Source organism: Pseudopodoces humilis, chromosome 20 (assembly GCF_049639895.1).
Source record: "Pseudopodoces humilis isolate 2021_Gansu_Grassland_sample_001 chromosome 20, ASM4963989v1, whole genome shotgun sequence".
In the NCBI taxonomy this organism is placed as follows: Eukaryota; Metazoa; Chordata; class Aves; order Passeriformes; family Paridae; genus Pseudopodoces; species Pseudopodoces humilis.
Genome location: NC_142219.1, coordinates 1,881,219 through 1,901,995, shown reverse-complemented (window position 1 = coordinate 1,901,995; position 20,777 = coordinate 1,881,219). Strand labels below are relative to the sequence as shown.

Sequence of the window (20,777 nt, the reverse complement as noted above, 5' to 3'; positions counted from 1 at the left end):
CGGCTCCACACTCCCTCCCTCCTCCCAGCAGTGGCTGCCCAAGACCTCCCTCCTCTCCCCAAATGGAAGACAGGGCAGCAGGTGAAGGGATGCAAGATGCCACCATTAGCCATAGCCCTGGCACCCCCAAGCCAACCCATTCCCAAGTGGAAGAGGTGTCCCCTCCAGGAAAGAGACCCTTTGGCTGGACCATGTGCTACAGAGGGACCACTGCAGGCTGCAGCACTGGTGGCAAGGTGGGTGATGTTTCAGGAAGGCCCCAAGTCCCAGTGCTGCAGACTGGTGAAGCCAAGGCTGTCACACAAACACCACTGCCATCACCTGGGTACTGCCCGGGGAGAGCAGAGCCTTCCAGCCACAGGGCAGCTCTGAAAACCACTTTCCAAGAGAACACAGCAAACTCAGCCTGATGGAAGGGGAAACCCTGGAGCTCTTCCACCCAGCCGGCTCCACCTCCATCACCAGGTGGGAGTGTTGTACACCCGGAGAGCCCTTGGCTGAGCTCAGCGCCCGGGGAGGCTCAGGCGCCACTGCAGAGAACAGCCCAGCAGTTTATTTCTCCTTCACATCCCCGGTACCGCTGCCAGGAATAAATGCATAAGGATTATCCTTCCCTGTCAGGAAGAGGGGGAGAGAGGACTCAGCGAGAGATTTAAGCGCATATGGCGCATGAATGAGCGGGGGATGGCTGACGGAGGTGGCCTCCTGCCAGGGGTGTGCAGGGTTTGGGGAAGGTTTCTCAGCTTGCTGGAGACGTTTGCTTCTTGCAAAGTCCAGGCAGAGCCTTCCCTGCCATTTTTGGAACAACCAGAAAGAGATGGTGGATTGTGGTTGGTTGGGTTTGGTTTTTTTTTTGCACAGCCTTTCCATACAAGTGTATTTAATTACCCTGAGAAGGCCTCCCAAAGACAGAGGGGAAAAGCATTAGGATATTCTGGCTGCATACAATTTCTCCCCTGCTCCACTGATGTTCCTGCAGGAGCAGTATCTGTTCCAGGCTCATTGCTTTCCCTCACTCGTGCTCCTGCACTGACAGCTCAGATGCACAGATGCACAAAACGTTCCTGGAGCATCTCAGACAGGACCCCCTGCTCCAAAAACACTTCTTCCCAGATGTGCTAGCTCTGCTGGAGGACTGGGATGGGGAAGGCTCCAGCCAGAGGGGGAAGGAGGCCATAGTGGAGGGGGGTCAGTTTTGCTACCATATGACTTTGCCACCATGTGCCAGAAAAAGAAAAAAAAAAGAATAAAATAAAAGGAAGGGGGGGGGGACACTTTTACTGCCAACAGCCACTTTCACCTTCTTCCCCATTTAACAGAGCATTTTTGTGGGAAGGAAGAATCATAAAATTTGTTCATAGGGAAGAAATAAAGCAACTGAGCAGCCAACAATAAAAACCCCATTTCCTTACGGAAGGACAGTTTGATTGCAACGGCGAGGAGCATATGCTGCTCCTGCCAGCATCAGCAGCAGCTCCTCAGCATCCCTGAAAAGTCAGGCAGTGGATCATTGGAGCTGCCAGTCCTCCCAGCTCTCATCACAGGGACCTGCCTTGCCCTGCCAGGCACATATCCCACCTGGAAAGCCCTTTTAGAGCAGGAAATGACCCTGGTTTGCAGCTCTTTCCTCAACTGTGAGTTAAAAACATGGACCAGCAGCCAGGCTGCCAGGTGGGAGAGGACACCAACATTTTGTCTGAGCTTCCTACGAGGGAGAGGGGAAGGGCTGCCTTCACCCAGCTCCCACCAAAGCCAGCAAGAGGAACCTCTGCAGTTTCCATTGCTCCAGATGTTCCCCTGGGCCCCAGGAGCTGGCATACAGTGCTGCTGCCTCACACCCCCAGCACAGCTGCTTCTGCCCACTCTTGGCTTCCTCTCCTTCAAAAAGGCAAAAAAGTCCTTCACATTAATTAAGCCATATTGTTTGAAAATAAATTGAAAATATTCCTGCTTTGTCTTGCAGGACAGAAAGGAACTGTGTTTGGTATGGGAAAATACAGATCTGATGGGGAAGAGCAAGTGCATGTTCATTCTAAGGAGCTTCAACAAACAGCCCAAGCAGAGATTTTGCTCCATTCCCAAATTCCTACTGTTGCTCCAAATCCTTGGGAAAGGTCATTCCTCTTGGGCAGTTTGGGATTAGCAGCCATCAGGGAGTTTAGAAACTCATCCTAAGCAAAGAAAATAAAGCAACCAGAAAAAAAGAGGCAGAGAAGTGATTTGCTTTAAGAAGTGAAAGCCCTTCAGTCTGTGGGCTTTTTCACGGACATCCCTGAAGGTTTTGTCATATTAATCTCTTAATGGGTTTATGGTAATTATGTACAGGCCAACACCAAGTGGGTTATCCTACTGGGGAGTGCTCCTGTGCAAGGTAAAGCTGCAGCCAGGAAGATCAGATTCAAATCCCTGCTCAAGCACAGCCCTGACTGGAGCTGGATCAGATGCTGCTCAAGGCTGCAGAGCTGGAAAGCCCCAGAGAAAGGGGTCTGGATGCACTGGAAGGGCCATTTGGTCATCACAGCAATATTTTAAACAGCTTGGTACTGAATACTGGCAGCACCAGCACTGGAGAGAGAGAATTGCTGGAAAGGAAAAGACCTTGTGTTGTGCTGGGCTGTACAGATGACTCGGACAGCCCAGGCTGTGCTTCCAGCTCTGCTGCTCACCACTTGCATACCCACTGCCAAGGCCCTGAGGACACTTTTTTTTTCTCTTTCAGGTTCTCTGACGTGCAAAGAGCTACAAGCTGGGTTTCCAAAGCTCCCTCCCTCACCTTGTGACTACCAGCTCCATACTGCAGGCACAGCACCCATGTCACAACAGGGAGCACACAGATGATCCTGGTGCACTGGCACTGCCACTTCCCCTCTGTGGCCAGGCAGGGGCAAGGACAGGGCCAGGGGCAGCATGCAGAAGCGAGGACACGTGTTCCCCTCCAGACCACATCCTCTTACCTGCTTCTTCTTCAGCTTGGAGATCTGCTGCTCCACCATGGTGATCTCGCGGTCTACGCGGTCCATGTTCTGAATGAGCTCCTCCTTGGAGAGCCGGGCGGGCAGCAGGTCCAGCTCGGCCTCAGGGTGGGCAGGGCTCACAGGAGACACGGGCTCCAGTTTGCCAGTCAGGCCACGATCCTGGGAAGCATAAAACAACCAGATCATCTCTCTCCCAGGAGCCTCTGGATCCTTCTCTCATCCTCCCACAGCTCCCTGGCCTATTCCCAGCCTTCTGAGATACACAAAACCCTCAAAAAAAAACCTGCTAGACTAGGGAGTACCAGCTGTCAGATCACATCACCACAGTGCTCCACAACCTCCAGCATTTCCAAAGAGAACCAGGTTATTCTTCCAGAGACAAGACAGCAGCTCTTCCTCCTGACAAAGCCTCAGAGGCTCGCACCACCTTGAGTGCTGCTCATGCTCTTACAGGATCAATAAGCCCATCCATATGCAGGAGCTCCCAGCACCACTGTCCCTCACAGGGCTCAAGGCCACATCTCTGCAGAAATGAGACACCACAGTCACGTCCTCCTCGGACAGTGCCACAGGGACCAGAGCAGCATGAACCATGCTGGAGGAGAAGGGGCTATGAGAGCACCCCTGGGAGGAAAGAGGGCTCCTTCATGGCCATCTCATTCTCCATTTCTAAATTCTCTCTTCCTAAACCCTGGGGATACTCTGAGCCTTGGATGTTGAATGCCTCCATCCAAATATGAAGAAAAAGGGGATAGGTGAGTCAGGATAAAAATAGACTGAACCAACATTTTTCAAATTCCAGGTGAAGAGGCTCTCAGCTCTTTGAGTCAGAGACTGGAGAGATCAGCAAAACCTCCGTGGTCATGACAGGGAGCAGCTCTAATGGCCCAGGGCTGAGAGAAAACACATCCATACGCTCAGCTTTGCCCCAGCAGTGCAAGTAGCTGGTACACCAGGAGCATCCTGCACACCACCCTCGCCCTCTGCAGCTCCAAAGCAAATGTGGAGCCCATTTCTGGCACCACAAGCTGCGTGCCTGGATGAGCCTGACCCCATGGATGAGCACACCTGGGATGAAGCCGCTGGCCACACAGATGGGGATCATAGCACACCACCAGCCTACCCTGAGCCAGGACACTCCTCTCTGGCAGCCACCCAGTGCCTTAATTAAAAGTTTATCTATTCATTTGCTTAGTGAGTGGGTGGGTTTCTTTTCCTGGAGGGGGAGAAGAGGAGCAGTGACTCTGTTTGTAACCCTAAACAGACCCTGGGCAGCTGCTGCCGAGGGGAGGGATGAGGGGAGGCAAACAAGGGAAGAAGTCCACACAACTTTTCCACCTTCATTACAGCAGCCCTGCAGAAAGCCAACCTTGTTCTGGTGCTGAGCACCCTCCCCTCCGTGCTGACACCCGTGGAAGGCCAGGGCTGACCCCCTGCCATGGTGGAGCTGGATGGTGGCTTGTGGATCCCCCTGTGCTCCCCCATCTAACCAGGGATGGTGGATGGGTTACTCAGCAGCCTTGCTGCAGCTCCTGCTGAACGTGGTGAGAGTGCAGGTACCACCTGGTACCACTCAGCATCTCAACAGCACCTGCTGGGAGGTCTCCACCCTGTCCCTGCTGGGTGCAGCCCGCAGCCACCAACACCCTTCCCACTGCTGCCACCAAGGGACAGAAAAGCAAAGGAGCACCCCAAAACCCTGCTCTCACCATCCTGCCTCAGCCCCACCCAACCCCAGCAGCACAAAGGCTAAGCTGGCTGCATCCAGCATCCATTCCAAGAGAAGCTAGAAGAACATGAGAGCTTTCTGGAGAATCCTGAAGGGAAGATCCCGTCTTGTGTTACTTTCCCAGCATTAGACACCAAAAATGGTCAGTCTGCTGCAGTGGGAAGGCTTTGTGTTCTCCACAGCTGGGGTTTCTTTGTGGTTTTGGTTTTTTTTTCAAGTCAAGAGGAGCAGGACAACCACAAGAAGCAAAAGATAAATTAGGTGTTCATGAAATCTCGTTCAGATTAAGGCACAGGAAGGGGAAGTGGCAGTGGCTCGTAAGCGGGTAGGTTTTTCTAAAGGAAAGGAAGTTGCCTGCCAAAAATGCAGAGAGAAAGGCTCCTCACTGTGCACATGAAACAAATGATACTTCCTCATGTCTGCCAATATGCAGGACAGGGCACAAAACACCTTGGAAACCTGGTTCCTGATACATTTTTATCTTTTTACCTTGAGGAATCTGAAGCAAAAGAGCAGCAAAGCTGAGTAAGGGAAAATAGCTGCAAATCACAGCACAAACATCATCCTCATTTGGTATTAGGAGATGATTACAGCAATAGAGAGAGCCAATGTGTCCTTGGACCTCACATACTGGGCACTGTCAGGTCACTAAATGTCACTAAATCAACCCTCTCAATCAACAAAATGACAAGCAGCAAAAAGAAGGAAAAAACAAAACGAAAGGGAAAAAAATCTTGTCTATATAGTGCTGACATCCAAAGATCAGAGCTCACGGATTTATGCAAGGCATAAAGAAGCTCTTAAAAATCACAAAAGTGGATTGAAAAGAGATTTGCAAAGAGCAGAGTCCACTCAGAGCATGGAGTAGACCCTGATGGTCAGAGATATTTCAACTAGTGTTCTGCTTCCTACAGCTCTCAAGAAACCCTCAAAATATATTCCCCTGCTCTAGACAGTGTCATACCCTGAACAAGAGCAGTGTGAAACGTGAAATTCTCCTTATTAACGTGAAGTCACAGACTTCCAAACCAGCAAGAGCCAGGAGAGGTGGAATAAATCTGCTGGAGGGAAGAAAACAATTACTGCATTACTCAAGTTGGTATTTTTTCAGTAATTACACTGTTTCCATGTGATTTGTTTTTACACATGGCTAACAGCTACTGCAGCTCCTGTTTATCCCTGGCCTTGTTTTGTGATTTATATGATAACAAGGGTGGGTGTGAGGGGGCAGAGGCTGCACAAACCTCCCTGCAGCAAGAGGAGGTGCTGGCACTGAAGAAAACAATTATCACTGAGGAGGTTGTCAAAGAGCAAGGCCAGACTTTGGGGTGGGTTTCTTCTACATGCTCAGGAATAGAAATTCCCAACATAGCTAATGGAGCAAGCCTGCAATTGCAGTGACTTTAAAGACATGCAGAGGAAGGAAAAGCATAAGCCAACTGCCTATTGATGCCTTGAAGAGCAAGTAGGTCTCCAGGTAAATTTGATGTCCCTGCCTTCAGACACACCAGCATCTGAAAAAATTACAGTGAGAGCCCCAAGTGTGGTCCCAGGACACACTGGAACCAGCCCATCTCCACCTGCTTATTTAGCATTACTGACCCAGCCTGTGATACTCACAGGAAAGTCATGTGAGTTTTGGGATTTAAAAGGGCATCTGTGCCCCACTTCAGCTCAGCACCTACAGCTGGATGCAGCCCAGCCTTCCTGAAGGGTCATTTTGCTCAGCTGCTCCCCACCCTCAGGAGACAGCAGATCAGTAGCTCTGCTCCATCTGCACCTAACTCTCGCTGCAAAGTGCATTTTGACCTTGCTGATCCCTTGACTGTGTCAGCTGCCTCTTCAAAACTCCCCAGTGGAGCCTGCAAACCTCCACAGCCCATCAGTGCATCCCAGGAGAACAGAGCCTTGCTTGGGACAAGCCTCAGGTTCTCCAGCACAGCTCACGGTGTTTGCCCTACATACCATCCTCTCTCTCTGCCTCTCTAATCCAGATCATTAGTGATGTTCCCCCAAGCCCAGGACAGAGATTTAGGGATGCCAACATCATCTCTTCCACAGTCTGTTCACTTTCTAATTATCAGCCAGCAGCAGCGTTTCCTGCTGGAGCACCAGGAGGGATTAAAGAGGTGTTATCTTTAACACCTGCCCCCACACACATCTCCTGTCCTCATGGGCTGGAGAAGATTGCCAAAGCAGGCAGGATAGGCTGGAGCCACTCAATTTGTGCTCAAATGAATTCCCAAAAAAGCTTCACACGAACTTGTGATCAGGGGAATCTCCTTGTGGGGATGCCTCCATCACCTGAGCCTCTCACAGCGGCACTGAGCCAGTGAACATTCCAGCACTCCAGCAGCCAACACCCCTCCCAAACCCCCATCCATGTGGGGCTGTGCCACACTGCAGAGCCAGCAGCTCATCCTCCCTGTCCAGGAGCACAGGGATGAGCAGACACCGAGCCCCCAGGGCTCCCCACACTCCTGGGATGAGAACCGAGCAGGAAAGCAACACCCCACTCCTCCATCCGTCAGCTTTTTAGGTAAAAACATGACTATAAAACTCCTAAATGAGCCAAATACAGACTAAAGGAATTTGGTTTTTTAATTGGAGAAGTGTCCAACACATTCTGACATATCTTAAGCCCCAGGATGACAGCACTGACAGAGGGAAAAAGTTATGGAGCTGAAAACTTATGTCTCGTTTCCCCAGGGAGATGCACGAGTACAAAAAGTCAGGGAGTCCGAGCAGTGAAAAGTACATCGAGTTACTGCAATTCTTTTGTCCATGGCCATCTGCTGTGCTCACGGCTCTTTCTGCAGCCTGGCCCTTCAAACGAGGTTTTAATTCTTAAATACTGCTGGGCTCTTGCTGGGCTGCGTCCCCGCGTGCTCCAAGGGCTGCCGAAGCGGGATGGAGACCCGAGTGTGCTCTGGGGAGCTCCTGGGTGATGCTCAGCAGCCAGGAGCACACGGATGTTCCCCTGCAAGCCAAGCAGAGCTCCCCAGGGATGCCAGGTGTGGGACCCCCCATCATCCCCCTCCTTCCTCCATCCCCACGGCATGTGCAAAACACGGATCGCTTTCACTGGATGCAGCCCACTATGTGCTCTCATGGGAATTTATGAAGCTGGAGAGCAAGGAGCTGTCTAAAGACAAAACCAGGTTTTCTTTAAATTTAATTTCTTTTTTTAAATAAATCTGACTTTACGAGCAGGCCCACAAAATTCCTTTCCTCTGTAATCCAGCTGAATTCCACGCAGACAGAGCGGAAAACATCCCAGCAATTTCTAAAGCTTGCACGAAAGTAGGTCAAAAAACTTCCCCAATGTTTCAACAGCTTGAAGCAATTTAATTGCAAAACCAGTACCAAATGCTGACCCCTCCCTCCCTGCCTCCCCTCCCCAGCAGATTTACGAGGGTGGTAAAACCTCGCCAGCCAGAGCCTCAGTTAAATGCAGTAACCAAAGCCTTGTATCTGGTCTCACAGAATTGCTTGTGCTCTGAAGAGCCATTCCGTGGTGTTACAGTGAACAGATGCTGCCTCTGGATCTCAGGACTGCAGGATTCTACAGCAGCACCGCCTAACAGGGCTCATGGACTCAAGAGGCAGCCTGAAAAATAACGGGTCAAATCCAAAAATCCTTACTCAGGCAAACTCCCCCGCCACCGAAGGCATTACCCGGCAAATGGATGCTGAGCCTTTCATTCCCTTCCTGCGTTTCCCCATTAGTGGGTAATAATTGCATTGAATGCGAACATTCCCCACTGACTTAGAGGAGTGATGAATTCTCACCTACCCATCTACTCATTACAACAAGGAGCTAATTGCTCCACCTCTCATTAAGAATTCCCCAACACTGCCTATTCTGCATCCCTGGATTTTCAGCTGACCTTAAGTTTGCTCAAACAGTAACTGTCTGCACTGAAATTTTCCATGCTGAATATCGGCTTTAGGCACTTTTAGTCTTTTTTTTCATTTTTTCTTTTTTTCCTAAACAGGGAATTTTGGCCAAAACAACTCTGTCACTTCCAAGAACAAGTTTACAAGAAAATATGCCTTTCTGCAACATTCAGAAAGATTCTGGGAACTTTTTCTTTGAGCGTCTTCAGTACAGTTGATACATCTGGTAAGACTCTCTGCCAGCCATTTGCCTTTTGTTAACACTGCAGAAGTGTCCACGTCAAAGGAAAAAAAAAATTAATAAAAATCTCATCCTGGTGCTTGCCTTAGGGGAAATGAGGGAACCTGGAACCTTAGGGAACCTGGAACTGAGCAGAGTTGGGGTCCTGGTTCTGGGAAGCTGCAGGAAAGGTGCTGCAAAGGGAAGGAAAAGGCTGAGATGGAAGGACCATGCACCTATGGAATATTCCAACAGCAAGTGCCCCAAAAGAGCTGTGAATAAATGCATGGTTTGGGCAGGTAAAGAAAAGCCTGAGAGCACCCACCAGACGATGAGGATGGAGCAATGCAGCCAGAGACCTGCTCAGCCAAGACAGAGCACGGAACAGAGGGGCAGGTACAGCAAAGACAGGCTCCTGCTGCTTCCTACAAACAAGGGGAGGACAAGTTCAGGTTGTCAGAGTAGCCCACAAGCAGCAAGCTCCTCCAGTCCTCCATCTGCAGCTTTAATGCTCTTTCAGTGATTTGTTCAGCCGGCAGCCACCCGTGCTGACACTGCACACACGAGCGCGCGTTTGAAGCCTCTTAAAAAGGACCAAACTGCAAAAAACGCCTCCGATTACACGACGTGCCAAGGCAGGGAGGGAAATTTTTAATTGCCCAATTTGGCACTCAGCCAGGCAGCGGGGTCACCCCTGGCTTCACAGGCACATTTTAAAGGTAATGGGGAGCTCCTGGCAGAGCCTGGCTCCCCCTCACTGGGGCTCAAACCTCCCTTGCATTCCCTGGGGCCAGCTGATTTCGGGCAGCTTTCACAGGAATCTCTGAATCATCACCAGAGCCTGTTTTTGTATTTCTATTTGTGGAGTTTCTTTAGGGGGGCAGAGGGGGTCCCCCGCCTGGGGGTGCAGGCACAATCCCCAAACCTCCTACGGCAGCCCAGGAAGCACCTTGTCACCCAACGCAACAAACCCCAGGGGAATGGAACACTCACTCCACGCCTTTGAAAGCTTCAGCCTCCCCATTTTATTTTTTTTTTTGCAATACCACTCATCCTCTTTCAACTACCACATGCAGTAAAGCACGTTCTGAGTCCTTCCAGCATGTCAACCAGGCAGGGATGAAGCATCAAGGTCTGTGTTAATCCCAGCAGGCAAGTTCCCTCTAACAGAAGATGCTGGAATAGTCCCTGCTAAATATCCCAGCTCTCCCTCAAGCAGGTAGAAAGCCCTCCAGGCCTAATATCATGTGAAAAGCAGGCTCGAGTGTTGTAAAAAAGGCGTCTGCAGAAAAAAAATCCCTTTTCATACCAGTGCAATACTCCAGTGAACAGCACAAACACTGCACTGCTGGGACAGTGCCTACATCCACACCCATCACTCCTGCAGAAGTGGGAGCTGGGCACTACATCCGCTTACATCTGCTCTCCACTGAGCATCACGTCAAAAATATATCATTTCACGCCAACTGGAAAAGCTACGTCAGCCAAAAAAGCAGGCGGGCAAGCAGTCAGTGGGACTGGAGCCATCGCAGCGTCACGTGTTGGAAACACGGGGCCGGATCCTGAGCCAGGCTCAGCACCAGCCAACGCCGTCCTGGGGGCCCAGAGCCCCGTCTGGATGGCCGGGAAGGGCAGCACAAGCACGGATGTGCCACCAAGGTTCCTCCTGTGCCTCCAGGAGCGACTGGCAGGCTGCTCCCAGGTGGGATGTGCCCCAGGAAGCTCCAGCTCGTTCACTGGGTGATGCCAGGTGCATCCTCCAGCACATGGACAAAGATGAGGGGGAGGGAAAATCCACCACGGCAGCTTCTCCAAACCTCACTGATTTAAAAATAAAAAATTGAGGGGAAATGAAAAGACAAAAGCCCTTCTCAGCCTGGTGTTATCAAGCAGAGGAAATGAGACTTCTAAAGCTCCCATTCAGAGAGGAGTGGGGGAGAGAAATCCCACTCCAGACGCACTTGAACGAACAGCTTTTGAAATTGAAATGTTGCTCTTCAGAAACATTTAAATTTCCTCCTATTGCCAGGGAGGAGGCAGGAGAGCGAGGAGGAGCAGGGACTCCTCAGCACACACATCCCAGCGGGATACACACAGGGCAGCACTCAGCAGCCCTGTGAAGCAGGGATTTGTCTGGGAGTTAATCAGGATGGCACACAACATCAATATTGGGAAGTTGGCTTGAAGGGGAATCAAATTGAGAGGGGAGGGAAGGGAATGATTGAAGACAGCTCTATTTAACCACTACTGCTGCAAGTGAGATACACTCAAAGGCAGCTCACACTCCCTCCCTCACAACCATCACCCAGAATTATTTTCCCCAAATCCCGGAGACTGAGCTGCCTACTGAGGAGGAGACTGACTGATGGAAAAAGGAAATGCAAACAAGATCTAAAATGGTTTGAGCAGCGGCTGAGCTGTGCTGTGGGATAACCCAGACCTCGTCTTGCACGCAAGAGCCATTCCACCAAGCCAAGGCTACCAACAACCCTCCCAAGACTCACAGCCCTTCCAGCCCAGGATGAGGAGTCCCAGCAGCACAACCTCTCTTCAATCCCAGCCGCGCCAACCGTGTCAGCTCCCCAAACTGAAGTAACTGCTGCTAACGGAACCCACTGAGCTCTGCCTGCCACAGCCTCACCAGCTCCGAGCCCCAGTGGCTCACCCCATGGACAGCTTCACTCTGGCCCTGCTCTGCTGTATGGAGCAGGACATCAAATACCTCTCAGCTGTAAAACCATGAGGGACACAGTGGGGACAACACCTGCACTGCCCAAGGAATCCACCAGCAGCCTGGCAGCCCCGAGGTGGCACAAAGCACACGCACTGAGCGCCCCAAACAGCCCAGAAGTCCCGAGCTCTGCTGGCACCTTGGGACACACACGGGTGGGGATGGGGGACACAGCCCCAGCTGCTGCCATCCCGGACAGCACCCGGCAGGATCAGCACTGACAGGAGCCCGGGTGGTGCCCAGCAGCCGTCAGCTGCACCGTCCGTCAGAGCCGGCTGCACTCAATGCTTTATTGTTCTAATAATTGTGCAGACACGTGGAAGGGGCTGCCTCGACATTCACTGCTTGTTTGAGGAACCATTTCCTTCTCTGCTCCGCCTGGTTTTCCATCAGGAGGTGGCATCCTGCAGCAGGCGGGGGGACGGTGCCGGCTGTTCCCAGCGCCATCCGCAGCCGGCGGGGCAGGAGGGTGGGAGGAAGCAGTGTCCCCCACCCCCAGGAAACACAGATGGGTGCTGTTCCAGATCCCAGCTGGCAGCCAAGCCCTGCACTCAACGTGCCCAGGAAAGCACACAACGTAAAGAGTTTTGGGTTTACACGAATTTTTATGCTGTAGTAACCTCCCCCCATCCAGCAGTTAGAGATGGTCACAGGGTGGCAGGAGCATCAGGGTGTCTCAGATGTGTCCTTCAGGATTGCTCAGCTCTGCACCCACAGCCAGACCGACCACAGAAAAAACAAATACCAACGGGAGCACGGGACAGAGCAGTTCCCAAAGGCTCAGAGCAGAAACATCATTTCTACCTGTGAATGGCTGTGGGAGTTGCTCAAACCACAAACCTCTGCCCAGCCTGTTCCTGCAGAAAACCACGAAGCACCTCTGCTTCCCCAGACCAGGACATTACAGAAAAACCTGAACATCTCAGCTCCCATAGAAAGAATAAACCCACAGTGAATTTGTTATTATCTGTTAGCAAAAGCAGCAGCTTCCCACCAAGGCTGGAATTTCCATCTTGGTTTGGCAGGCACAGGGCTGTGAAATGATTACTGTGTTTACTTTTCCTTTGCTAACTATAAAATCCCATTCCACTGCCCTGCCAAGAATGACTGAAGCTAATAAAATTCAGGCATTTGGAAGAAAGCAATAATAAACCTCCCTTTTGGGGCCTTTATGATGAAATTTCCCCACTCCAATCAGCGATTATGCTGCATTCATGAACACTAGTGATGTCTCCAAGTGCACCCAGATTGACTCAAATCAATATTTAGCTTTGCTTGAGACTGGGAGTCTTTCTCCTTGTGGCAGCTGAAGGCAGAACAAGGCTAGAAGAAGCCTTTGAAAAAACAGCTTACAAGAATAGGAGGGAGCAAATATAGAGATATGTATTTGTATATTTATATATAAAAATGTAGGCTCTTCACTTACTTAAAAACCTATAAAAAGTGTACACACATGAATTCACGAATTTACAACTCTCCAAATATATTGAAAGCCTTTCATATAATGCATTGTATATATTTATATACACATACCTGTCTATTCTTTAGGAGTTTTTAGTGTTTGAAAGCCTGCAATGTTCCTGTGTTTACATCTGCCACTCTGCCTGTTGCCGAGGCAGAAACACATTAGCTGCTGGGGGCAATCTGTTCTACATCATACCTGAGATGGCTGGCATGAGATAAAATAACACAGACCTGAAAACCAGCTTGAAATAAAAGCCTGTGCTTGCTTTGGTCACGTAACCACGTGGGACAGCTTGATCTGCACGAGGAAATGGTTCTTTTTTAAGCAGTCATGGGAACAACAGCGTCCAAAGCAGAGATCAGAAGGCAGAAAGGATCACTGCTGCTCCTCAGGGAACAGCACAGATGGAGAGAAATCAGACCCTGTTGGGGCAGTGAGCAGAGCCTGCTGCCCAAAGTCAAGCCTAGGAAGCATTCCCGTGCAGGCAGAGGGGAGGATCCAGTGCCATGGCAGCAGAGAAATCTGCTGTGGGCATGTGCTGGATGCCACGGGCTCTGCAGCCCTGGGAGAATCCCTCAGGATGCAGCAGAGGACTGGGAAACACCACAATCACTGTCCATGTCCTCTTGCTGGGCACTGCCAGAGGATAGTGTGCTTCTTCCTCTCAGGAAAGGGTACCAGGTGCAGGATTAAGGGCAGATGAAGGCAGGCAGAACACTGGCACCTGGCAGAAGATGCTCTGTCAGAGCAGAGATGACCCCAAGAGTAACTAGACAGAGGTCAGGACTGCAAGGAGGTGGTTCAGGTCATTTCATCCCACACTGCTTCTCCCCCACTAATTTCTACTTTTGCTCCACCAAACCTGGGGTAGGACAGAACACATTGCTCCTGCCCTGAGCCAGCTCTGCCGCTGGATAAAAGCCCATTTCCAAGGACCGAGGGAATAGGCTCCACTGTGCTCTCGCTCCTTATCCTCCTGGAAAAAGGTGCCAAGAATTAGAATTACATTTTTCGAGAGCAGCAGAACAAGCCAAGGGCCTGTCAGCTTGTCCTAAAACAACCCCTCTCTGCTCGCCGAGCACGCAGCCAGCATTCCTGACACACACCAGCGTCCATCGCCCCCCGGCCCCCCCATGCGGCACGAGGCTGCGGAGCCAAAAATCCCTCTGAATGTGCTCTGCCTAAAACACAGCCAAAGAGTTTTTCTGTTTAAAAAGCAAGTTTAGGTCCAAAAAGAAAGGAGGTTTTCAGCGAGTGATTTTAACTAGGCCCTTTGGCACTCGACAGTTCCTCTCTTGTTATGGATGCTAAGGGTGTTAAGAGATGAGGCTCCACGAAGCACGAACGTGAAGTCACAGAGCTTTAGCAAGGGCTGTTGCCATGTTCAATATGTTATTACAGCTCCATCACCACAGGCACAAAGAGCAGCACCTCATCTCTGCCAAATCCATCTCTGAAATCATTCCCCCACTCCATCCCCTCCAGCAGTAGCAGGCAAACACCACTGATTGCTGTTGCATCTCTTCCACAGCTTCCACCCCACGCTGAGAAGGAAGGTATTAGCATGAAATACCCTCCTCCTCAAAACACAGCACCCAGAATCAATCTGATGGGTGTCACAACTCACTAGCTTTCATTGTGCCAGTCAGGACCGCTGATGGGCTGCACTTCCCAACCAGAAGTACAGCACTAAAAATGGGTTTGGTGCTGTACATCCACGGAGAAGTCACCCAAGTTGCTCCCAGGAAGATCCTTGAGTAGGAGGGGTGTACAGGGATGCTGAACATCTGTGAGATGTATGTGCTTGCAAATTGGTTACAAGCTCCTGCTGCTTGGTCACCTGCACTAACTGGACAGATCCCACACAAGCCATCCCGGAGCGTGCCTGGATCTGGCGGGAGCTGGAGCAATGCTCCCTGCCCAGCAGCACCCACACCCCCTCCCAGAACATGAGGGAAAAGAAGAAAAACAGATCAGAATGAGACTTCAAGGGGGGGAAAAAAAATAGCCAGGATGTCCTTCTTGTTAGCAGGAGCAAATTCTTTCCTTGACTTTCATTCAAGGAGAGGGGTTCTTTTTTAACACATATGAACACAACTGGATGAGCACAGGCAAAAATGGCACATCCATTGTCACCCCACACCATCCTCATGCTCTGGAGACCAGCATCAGTTCCTGCCATACCAACGCTATTTCCTAGGTCCCACCTGAGGACTGACAAAGCAGCAAACTAGCTCTCCTCTCTCCTGCATTTCCAGGACAAAACAGGGCACATTCGAATTCTTGCTATCAGATAAAATAAATACATCAACACATACAAACACTTCATAGATGGAGAAGAAAAGCCTCCACAAATCCACACAGCTCAGCACACTGCCTACTGCAAGCACAGAGCCAGAAATATTTCTTCCAATTACAGGGGTGAGGCACACAAAGTCAGGGGACTTTCTTTCCCTCCAGCAGATCAGGTGAGATGTCGCACTGCGCGAGCCTTGTAATATTGACTGAGTGGAACAGAAAAGTCCAATTATGTAAATGATGAAGCAGGTTCCCGGGAAGCAGCCAGCCCTATCACACTGTCCTTCACCACCACTGTGGCTTGAAAGGCAATTTAAAAGGTTGTTTTGGATGTCGATCACCACAAACGAGCTGAAGAAGTGTGAAACAACCTGTGCTTGAGGCACCATCAGGTCTCCTGTTGGTTTTCCAGCTGGACTGAGCCTTGGCCCTGGTGCCTGTGGCTCGAGGACCACTGCAGGCTGGAGCAGACAGGGCAGGGGAGACCCAGGCTGCAAGCAGCTCTGGGAAGGGTCAAAGGGTTTTACATCCTGCCTCTGGAATGTTTCTGCAGCCCATGAAGGCTTTCCCTGCTGTACCTGAGTCTCTCAGACCATAAGTTCTGTTCTTTGGCCACGGGAACTTCAGCTGAGAAATGGAATAAAACCAGTTGTCTTACAATCATGGTGCTCCTTTCCTTTGCCCCTCAGATGGGGGAGCCAAACATCTCACAAGGACTACGCAACACCCAAAAGCATCTGGTTTTCAAATGAAACCAGCACGAGTCCATGCATGGGATGGAGACTCCAGATACAACACACCTCAGGCTGTTCCCTTGGCTTCCTGTCCACACTGGTGCATGGCAGGGGCTGCTGACCACCCCTGCAGCCATCCTGGCACAGTGGGCAATGGAACAGACTGCCAGGCATGCCAGGAAAGCCGCTCTGCTTGCACACCACAGGCACACGCTCCCAAAGGTGTGTGTTCACAGCTGAGCAGGGGTTGACACACTGACACTCATCCCATCCTCCCATGATTTGGAAATTATCTTCAGAGTAGGGAGGAAATCCAGCCAGAAGTGTTTGTGCTGTGGCAACGTGAACAACGCAAATATTTCAGCTTTTAAATATGTTTGGAATGACAGAGAATGCCAACATGTCCCTCATCTTCCCAGAAATAGCTTTGAATCATTGCTCCCCTAACGTAAATTCCCCACCCCACCAAATAATTATTTTATTTTTTTTTTGCAACCAGATTTTTATCAGGCAGAAGTCGACAGTGTGAGCAAGCACACGGCAGACGGGTGGGTGTCAAACACGTCACAGGAGGATCCTCCTGGCTCGACAGCCCTGGCTCCACTGGAGCTGCCGCACTCAACAGCCCCACGCCCCTCGCTCCTGATGGGCGCCCAACACCTCTGGCTCGGCTTCACAGGGAGAGCCCAGCTGCAAGGAGAGTTAACAACAACTGCTGCTCTCAGCAAGGGAAGGAGGACAAAAGCAGGAAAGATGTAGGTGTGTTTGTACCCGCTAGAATTGTTTCATTTCACTGCTCAGATCTGAGGTTAGAGTTACTTCTATAGAAGTCCAATGCTCCAAGAAGAGGTGGGGAGGCCACATGGCACATGCAGGCTTTGCATGGAGCACCCCACAGTCCTCAGGACAAGAAGTTCTTGTCATGGCACAGTGAGGAATTCCATTTTCCACAGGGCTGGTCAAGCCAGGCATTGGCACAGCTCTCTGCACCTCACCTGGGTTCTGGATAACTGGGATGAAGCAACAGGCTGCTGGCAGCATTGGTGTGTCCCCTGTCCATTGGTGCTCTCACAGCTCCACAGGATCCCTCTGCATGGGTGTCCTGCAGGGCTTGCTGGCAGCCAGCCCCCTCCCACCAGATGTCCAAGGAAGCATCTCCCTCTCTCACAGCAGAGATGCTCAGCTGGGGAAACCAGACTTGCTCTGTGTCTCAGTCCCCACTGGCAGACATTCCCCAAAAGCCCATGAAACAAGCCCAGAGCTCTTTTGCTCAAGTGAAAAACAACCTCCCGTGGGGTAGGGAGAGCCCAGAGTGATCCCCGCTGCAAACACAGAGGCTATGGGAGGACACACATCCAGGGACGGCCGACGCTCACAGCTTGTTCCATTCTCCAGCCCCTCTGCGCTATTGTTCCACAGCAATAAATCATGGGGAGGCGCTGGAATTCTGGGCTGTTTTCCCCAGGAGGGAGCCTGGGGTGCCGGAACCGAGATGCTGCCTGGCTGTGCCTGCCAATTCCCTCGGCGACCGCCGCGCTGAGCCCTCCACTCCCACGCATCCCGCTGGAGCACCACGGCTCTCCCGGTTCAAAGCGTGTCCACCCCCTCCGCTCCCTTCCCCCAGCCCTGGATTACTCAATTAGAGATTATGCTTTTGCCAGTTACCTCCAAGCCAACTGGGGCCTCTGCCAAGGTCAACACAAGTTCCAGCCAGTTTCATTAATAACTGCGAGACCAACCCACTGGAAACTCTGAGAGGTTAATCCCAGCAACAGATCAATGTTCCCATAACACAGCCACGGAGCAGGAACACAACTGGTGATTTACCAGCCAGCCCAGCTATCTGTGCTGGGAGCTGTGGCACTGCTCTTCCACCCCATACCAGGGCATACCTTGCTGCCAGAGACCTGAACCTCCCGCTCCTCTCCCCCAGTGCATTTGTCAAGGGATGGAGCAGCTGCCAGGGAGCAGCACTGCCAAGGAGGCAGCAGAGCTCCCGAAAGGCCTTTCTGCTGTCCTCAGTGCCCACCAGCCTGTGGCCAGGGCAGGAGTTAGCAGGCTGGCCAAGAGCCTTTCCCATCCCACAGCCTGTCTTCCAGGAGTTCACTGTAAATTGGGCTCTGGGACGGGCAGCCAGTGTGAAATTTGGCATGTACGCTGCTGGCTTCAATGCATCATTAAAAAGGCATTTCAAATGTGTTAATTCCTCCTTTTTCAATTAATTGCTTTTAAAGCTACATTGATATGCATGAAAGCAAAATACCCTCTGCCCTAATTTCTGTTTTGCCATACCTATTTCCTGACCTTAGTGCTGTCTTTTCCAAGAGTACGCCCCCACACACACACACTTTTCTTATTCCATTTTTCAGTCCATAACACAACAAAAACGGTCATGCAGAACGGGAAGAAATTAAAACCTCTGCACAATGTAAAGCAGAGCCCAAGTCTTAACAACACATGGCTTTTTAATTGCCTTTTTCCATGCACAGTTGTTAATTATTTTACAAAAGAGGGAAGTGGCATTGTCCCTTGTACAGATGGGGAAATCTGAGATAGAGAAAGGGGAAGAGACTTACCCGGTGACCAGCAGCCTGCCAGGGCAGATGGCAGCAAGGTTCAGGTTTCCTAAGCCTCCACCCAGCCCCATTCCCGTGGGATTACATGGCTCCCTGTAAGTGAATTCCTGTCAGAGCAATAGGCCACTCATAAGTGCAGCCAGGCAGCCCTTGCAAGGGGACTAAACACAGATCACGACTGACTCACATCCTATAGGAAGGAGCAGCAAGCCTTGTATGTGGTGGAAGAGCAGGCTTTAAAATGGGAAGAAGAAGAAGAGAGAAAGCACAACAGGAATAAGAAGAGACGGAAGGGGAGAGGCAGGATGAAGCTCCAGCTCTGGAGAGGGGAGAGCAGGCTCTGGCTGACCAGATGTGCCATGCTCACCGTCCCTGAGAGGCAGGATCATGGGCAGCACCAGCTGTACACGTGTGTGCAGGGACAGGGATCGTGCACAACATCACTGGTCTGCTCTGGGGCTGTCTGCTTCACTCCTGGCTGCTGTTACCTGAGGGAGGTCCGTGACATTACTGGAAAGAAAACAAGCCACCAAGGGTCCTGGGAAGCAGCTCCTGCCTCTCTGCCAAGAACACACCTGGCAAAGCCACATCATAGCAGCTTTTCCAGTGAATCCCACATCCAGGCTTGCAGTGATTGAAAAAACAGCCCTGCTTTAGTTGTTCTGGTTACTGTCAGCCAGATAAAGGGAGAACCTTCTCAGGGGAAAAGCATCAGCCCCAGCTGGCACAGAGGGCACAGGGAGGTTTCATTTCTCCCCAGCAGACCGAGCTCACCAGAGCCCTCGAGGCCATATCCAACAGCAGGAGCCCAGGACCACAGCACTGAAGCAACATAACAACACACAACAGCAGGAAAAAGATGCTGAAACGGGGTAAAGAAAACAACCTTCTGCCTCTGGCTTGCGAAGAAACACTGCTGTTTGAGGATATGAGCAACGTGAGGTTCTTAAGGAAAGGTTGTGTGTCTTTTACTTGGCCAAGTGAGATTTAGCTGAAAGCTGCTGCTTTTGAAAGGCACGTTGCCCAAAAGTGTGTCTGCCTTCTCCAGGGAAAATGCACTGATCCAAGAGCTTCTCCTTTACAGCCTTGCTTGGAGGGAGGCTGCAGTGATACTGAACAGGGTTTAAGGGGCCCTGCTCCTCCTGTTTGGGAGAGGTAAATGAGGAACAAAAGACATAAGAAATCCATTTCTCTTTGGGGGAGGAAAAACTCTGAAGCCTGTTACGAGCAGTTACCCCATCAATTGTTCTGTCTGTGTTCAGAGCATAGATTATGGCTGTAAACAAAGGCCTTGGAAACGTGCAGGAATGGTGCTGACTTCTCTCCCCTGGGCTGAAGGTTATCCAGTTATCAATGGTTATTAGGGATGTGCTAAACTTTTATCCCATCACAGACCTGATTCTGCATCTCAGCTCAACAGCTGCTCTGAGACCAGGAGAGACCAAGATGTTTCCACTGCCTGAGAGCAACATCCATTACAGTCACATCCCCTGGGACAGTCAGCCTGGCGCCCAGAGTGTGTAACCAAACCCCTACCCTTTTTATTGAGGGCTTTGTGGAGCTCTTACTGTGCAGAAATGAGCTCAATCTGCAAAATCACCATGAAAACCAGTCCTAGCACTATTACCCCAGTGAGTAAATTGAGCTCCTCCCCACGCAGTGACTGCAACAATGAGGAATGGGGTAACGGGTAAGGAACAACTCCTGGGGTACTCTAAACAACCAGCAGGGTGTTCAATAATGCTGGGCTCACGTGGTGCATCTCACCCAAAGAGCTGCCCCAGATAAAGTCTTGAGTGACTTTGTCAGACACTGAGTCAACAGCAAAGACAGAACAGCAAATATCTCTCTCCAGCTCTGGTCACTGCCACACATGTCCTGCCACCATGTGCGTGCCACTGCTCTGTCACACATCACCCTCAGCACAGAAACTCTCAGGAAGGTCTTTATCATCCCTCCCAGGTGGTGAGTTCAGAGCCCAGTGCTGAATTCAGCTGTGGCTGGCTCAGCATGGCTGCAAGAAGAGGTTCTGGCTGTGTCCCCAGCCCAGAGCTGTGCCCAGAGGGCAGCCTCAGCTCTCTGCATGTCCCCTGCACCCACAGCCAGAGCAGCTCCTCTGGCATGCTGAGGGGCTCAGAGCAATGCACAC

At 51.1% G+C, this 20,777-nt stretch overlaps 1 protein-coding gene across 12 annotated transcripts in view; it reads right to left on the bottom strand.

Annotated features, from left to right (window-relative positions):
• Positions 1-20,777, bottom strand: part of NCOR2 (nuclear receptor corepressor 2) — a 227,114-nt gene that overhangs the window by 112,975 nt on the left and 93,362 nt on the right. For all 12 annotated transcript variants that reach the window (XM_014253798.2, XM_088064925.1, XM_088064926.1 and 9 more), the window contains exon 5: positions 2,955-3,134. In XM_014253798.2, coding sequence (XP_014109273.2) covers positions 2,955-3,134 — 180 coding nt within the window. The remainder of the gene's footprint in view (positions 1-2,954; positions 3,135-20,777) is intronic.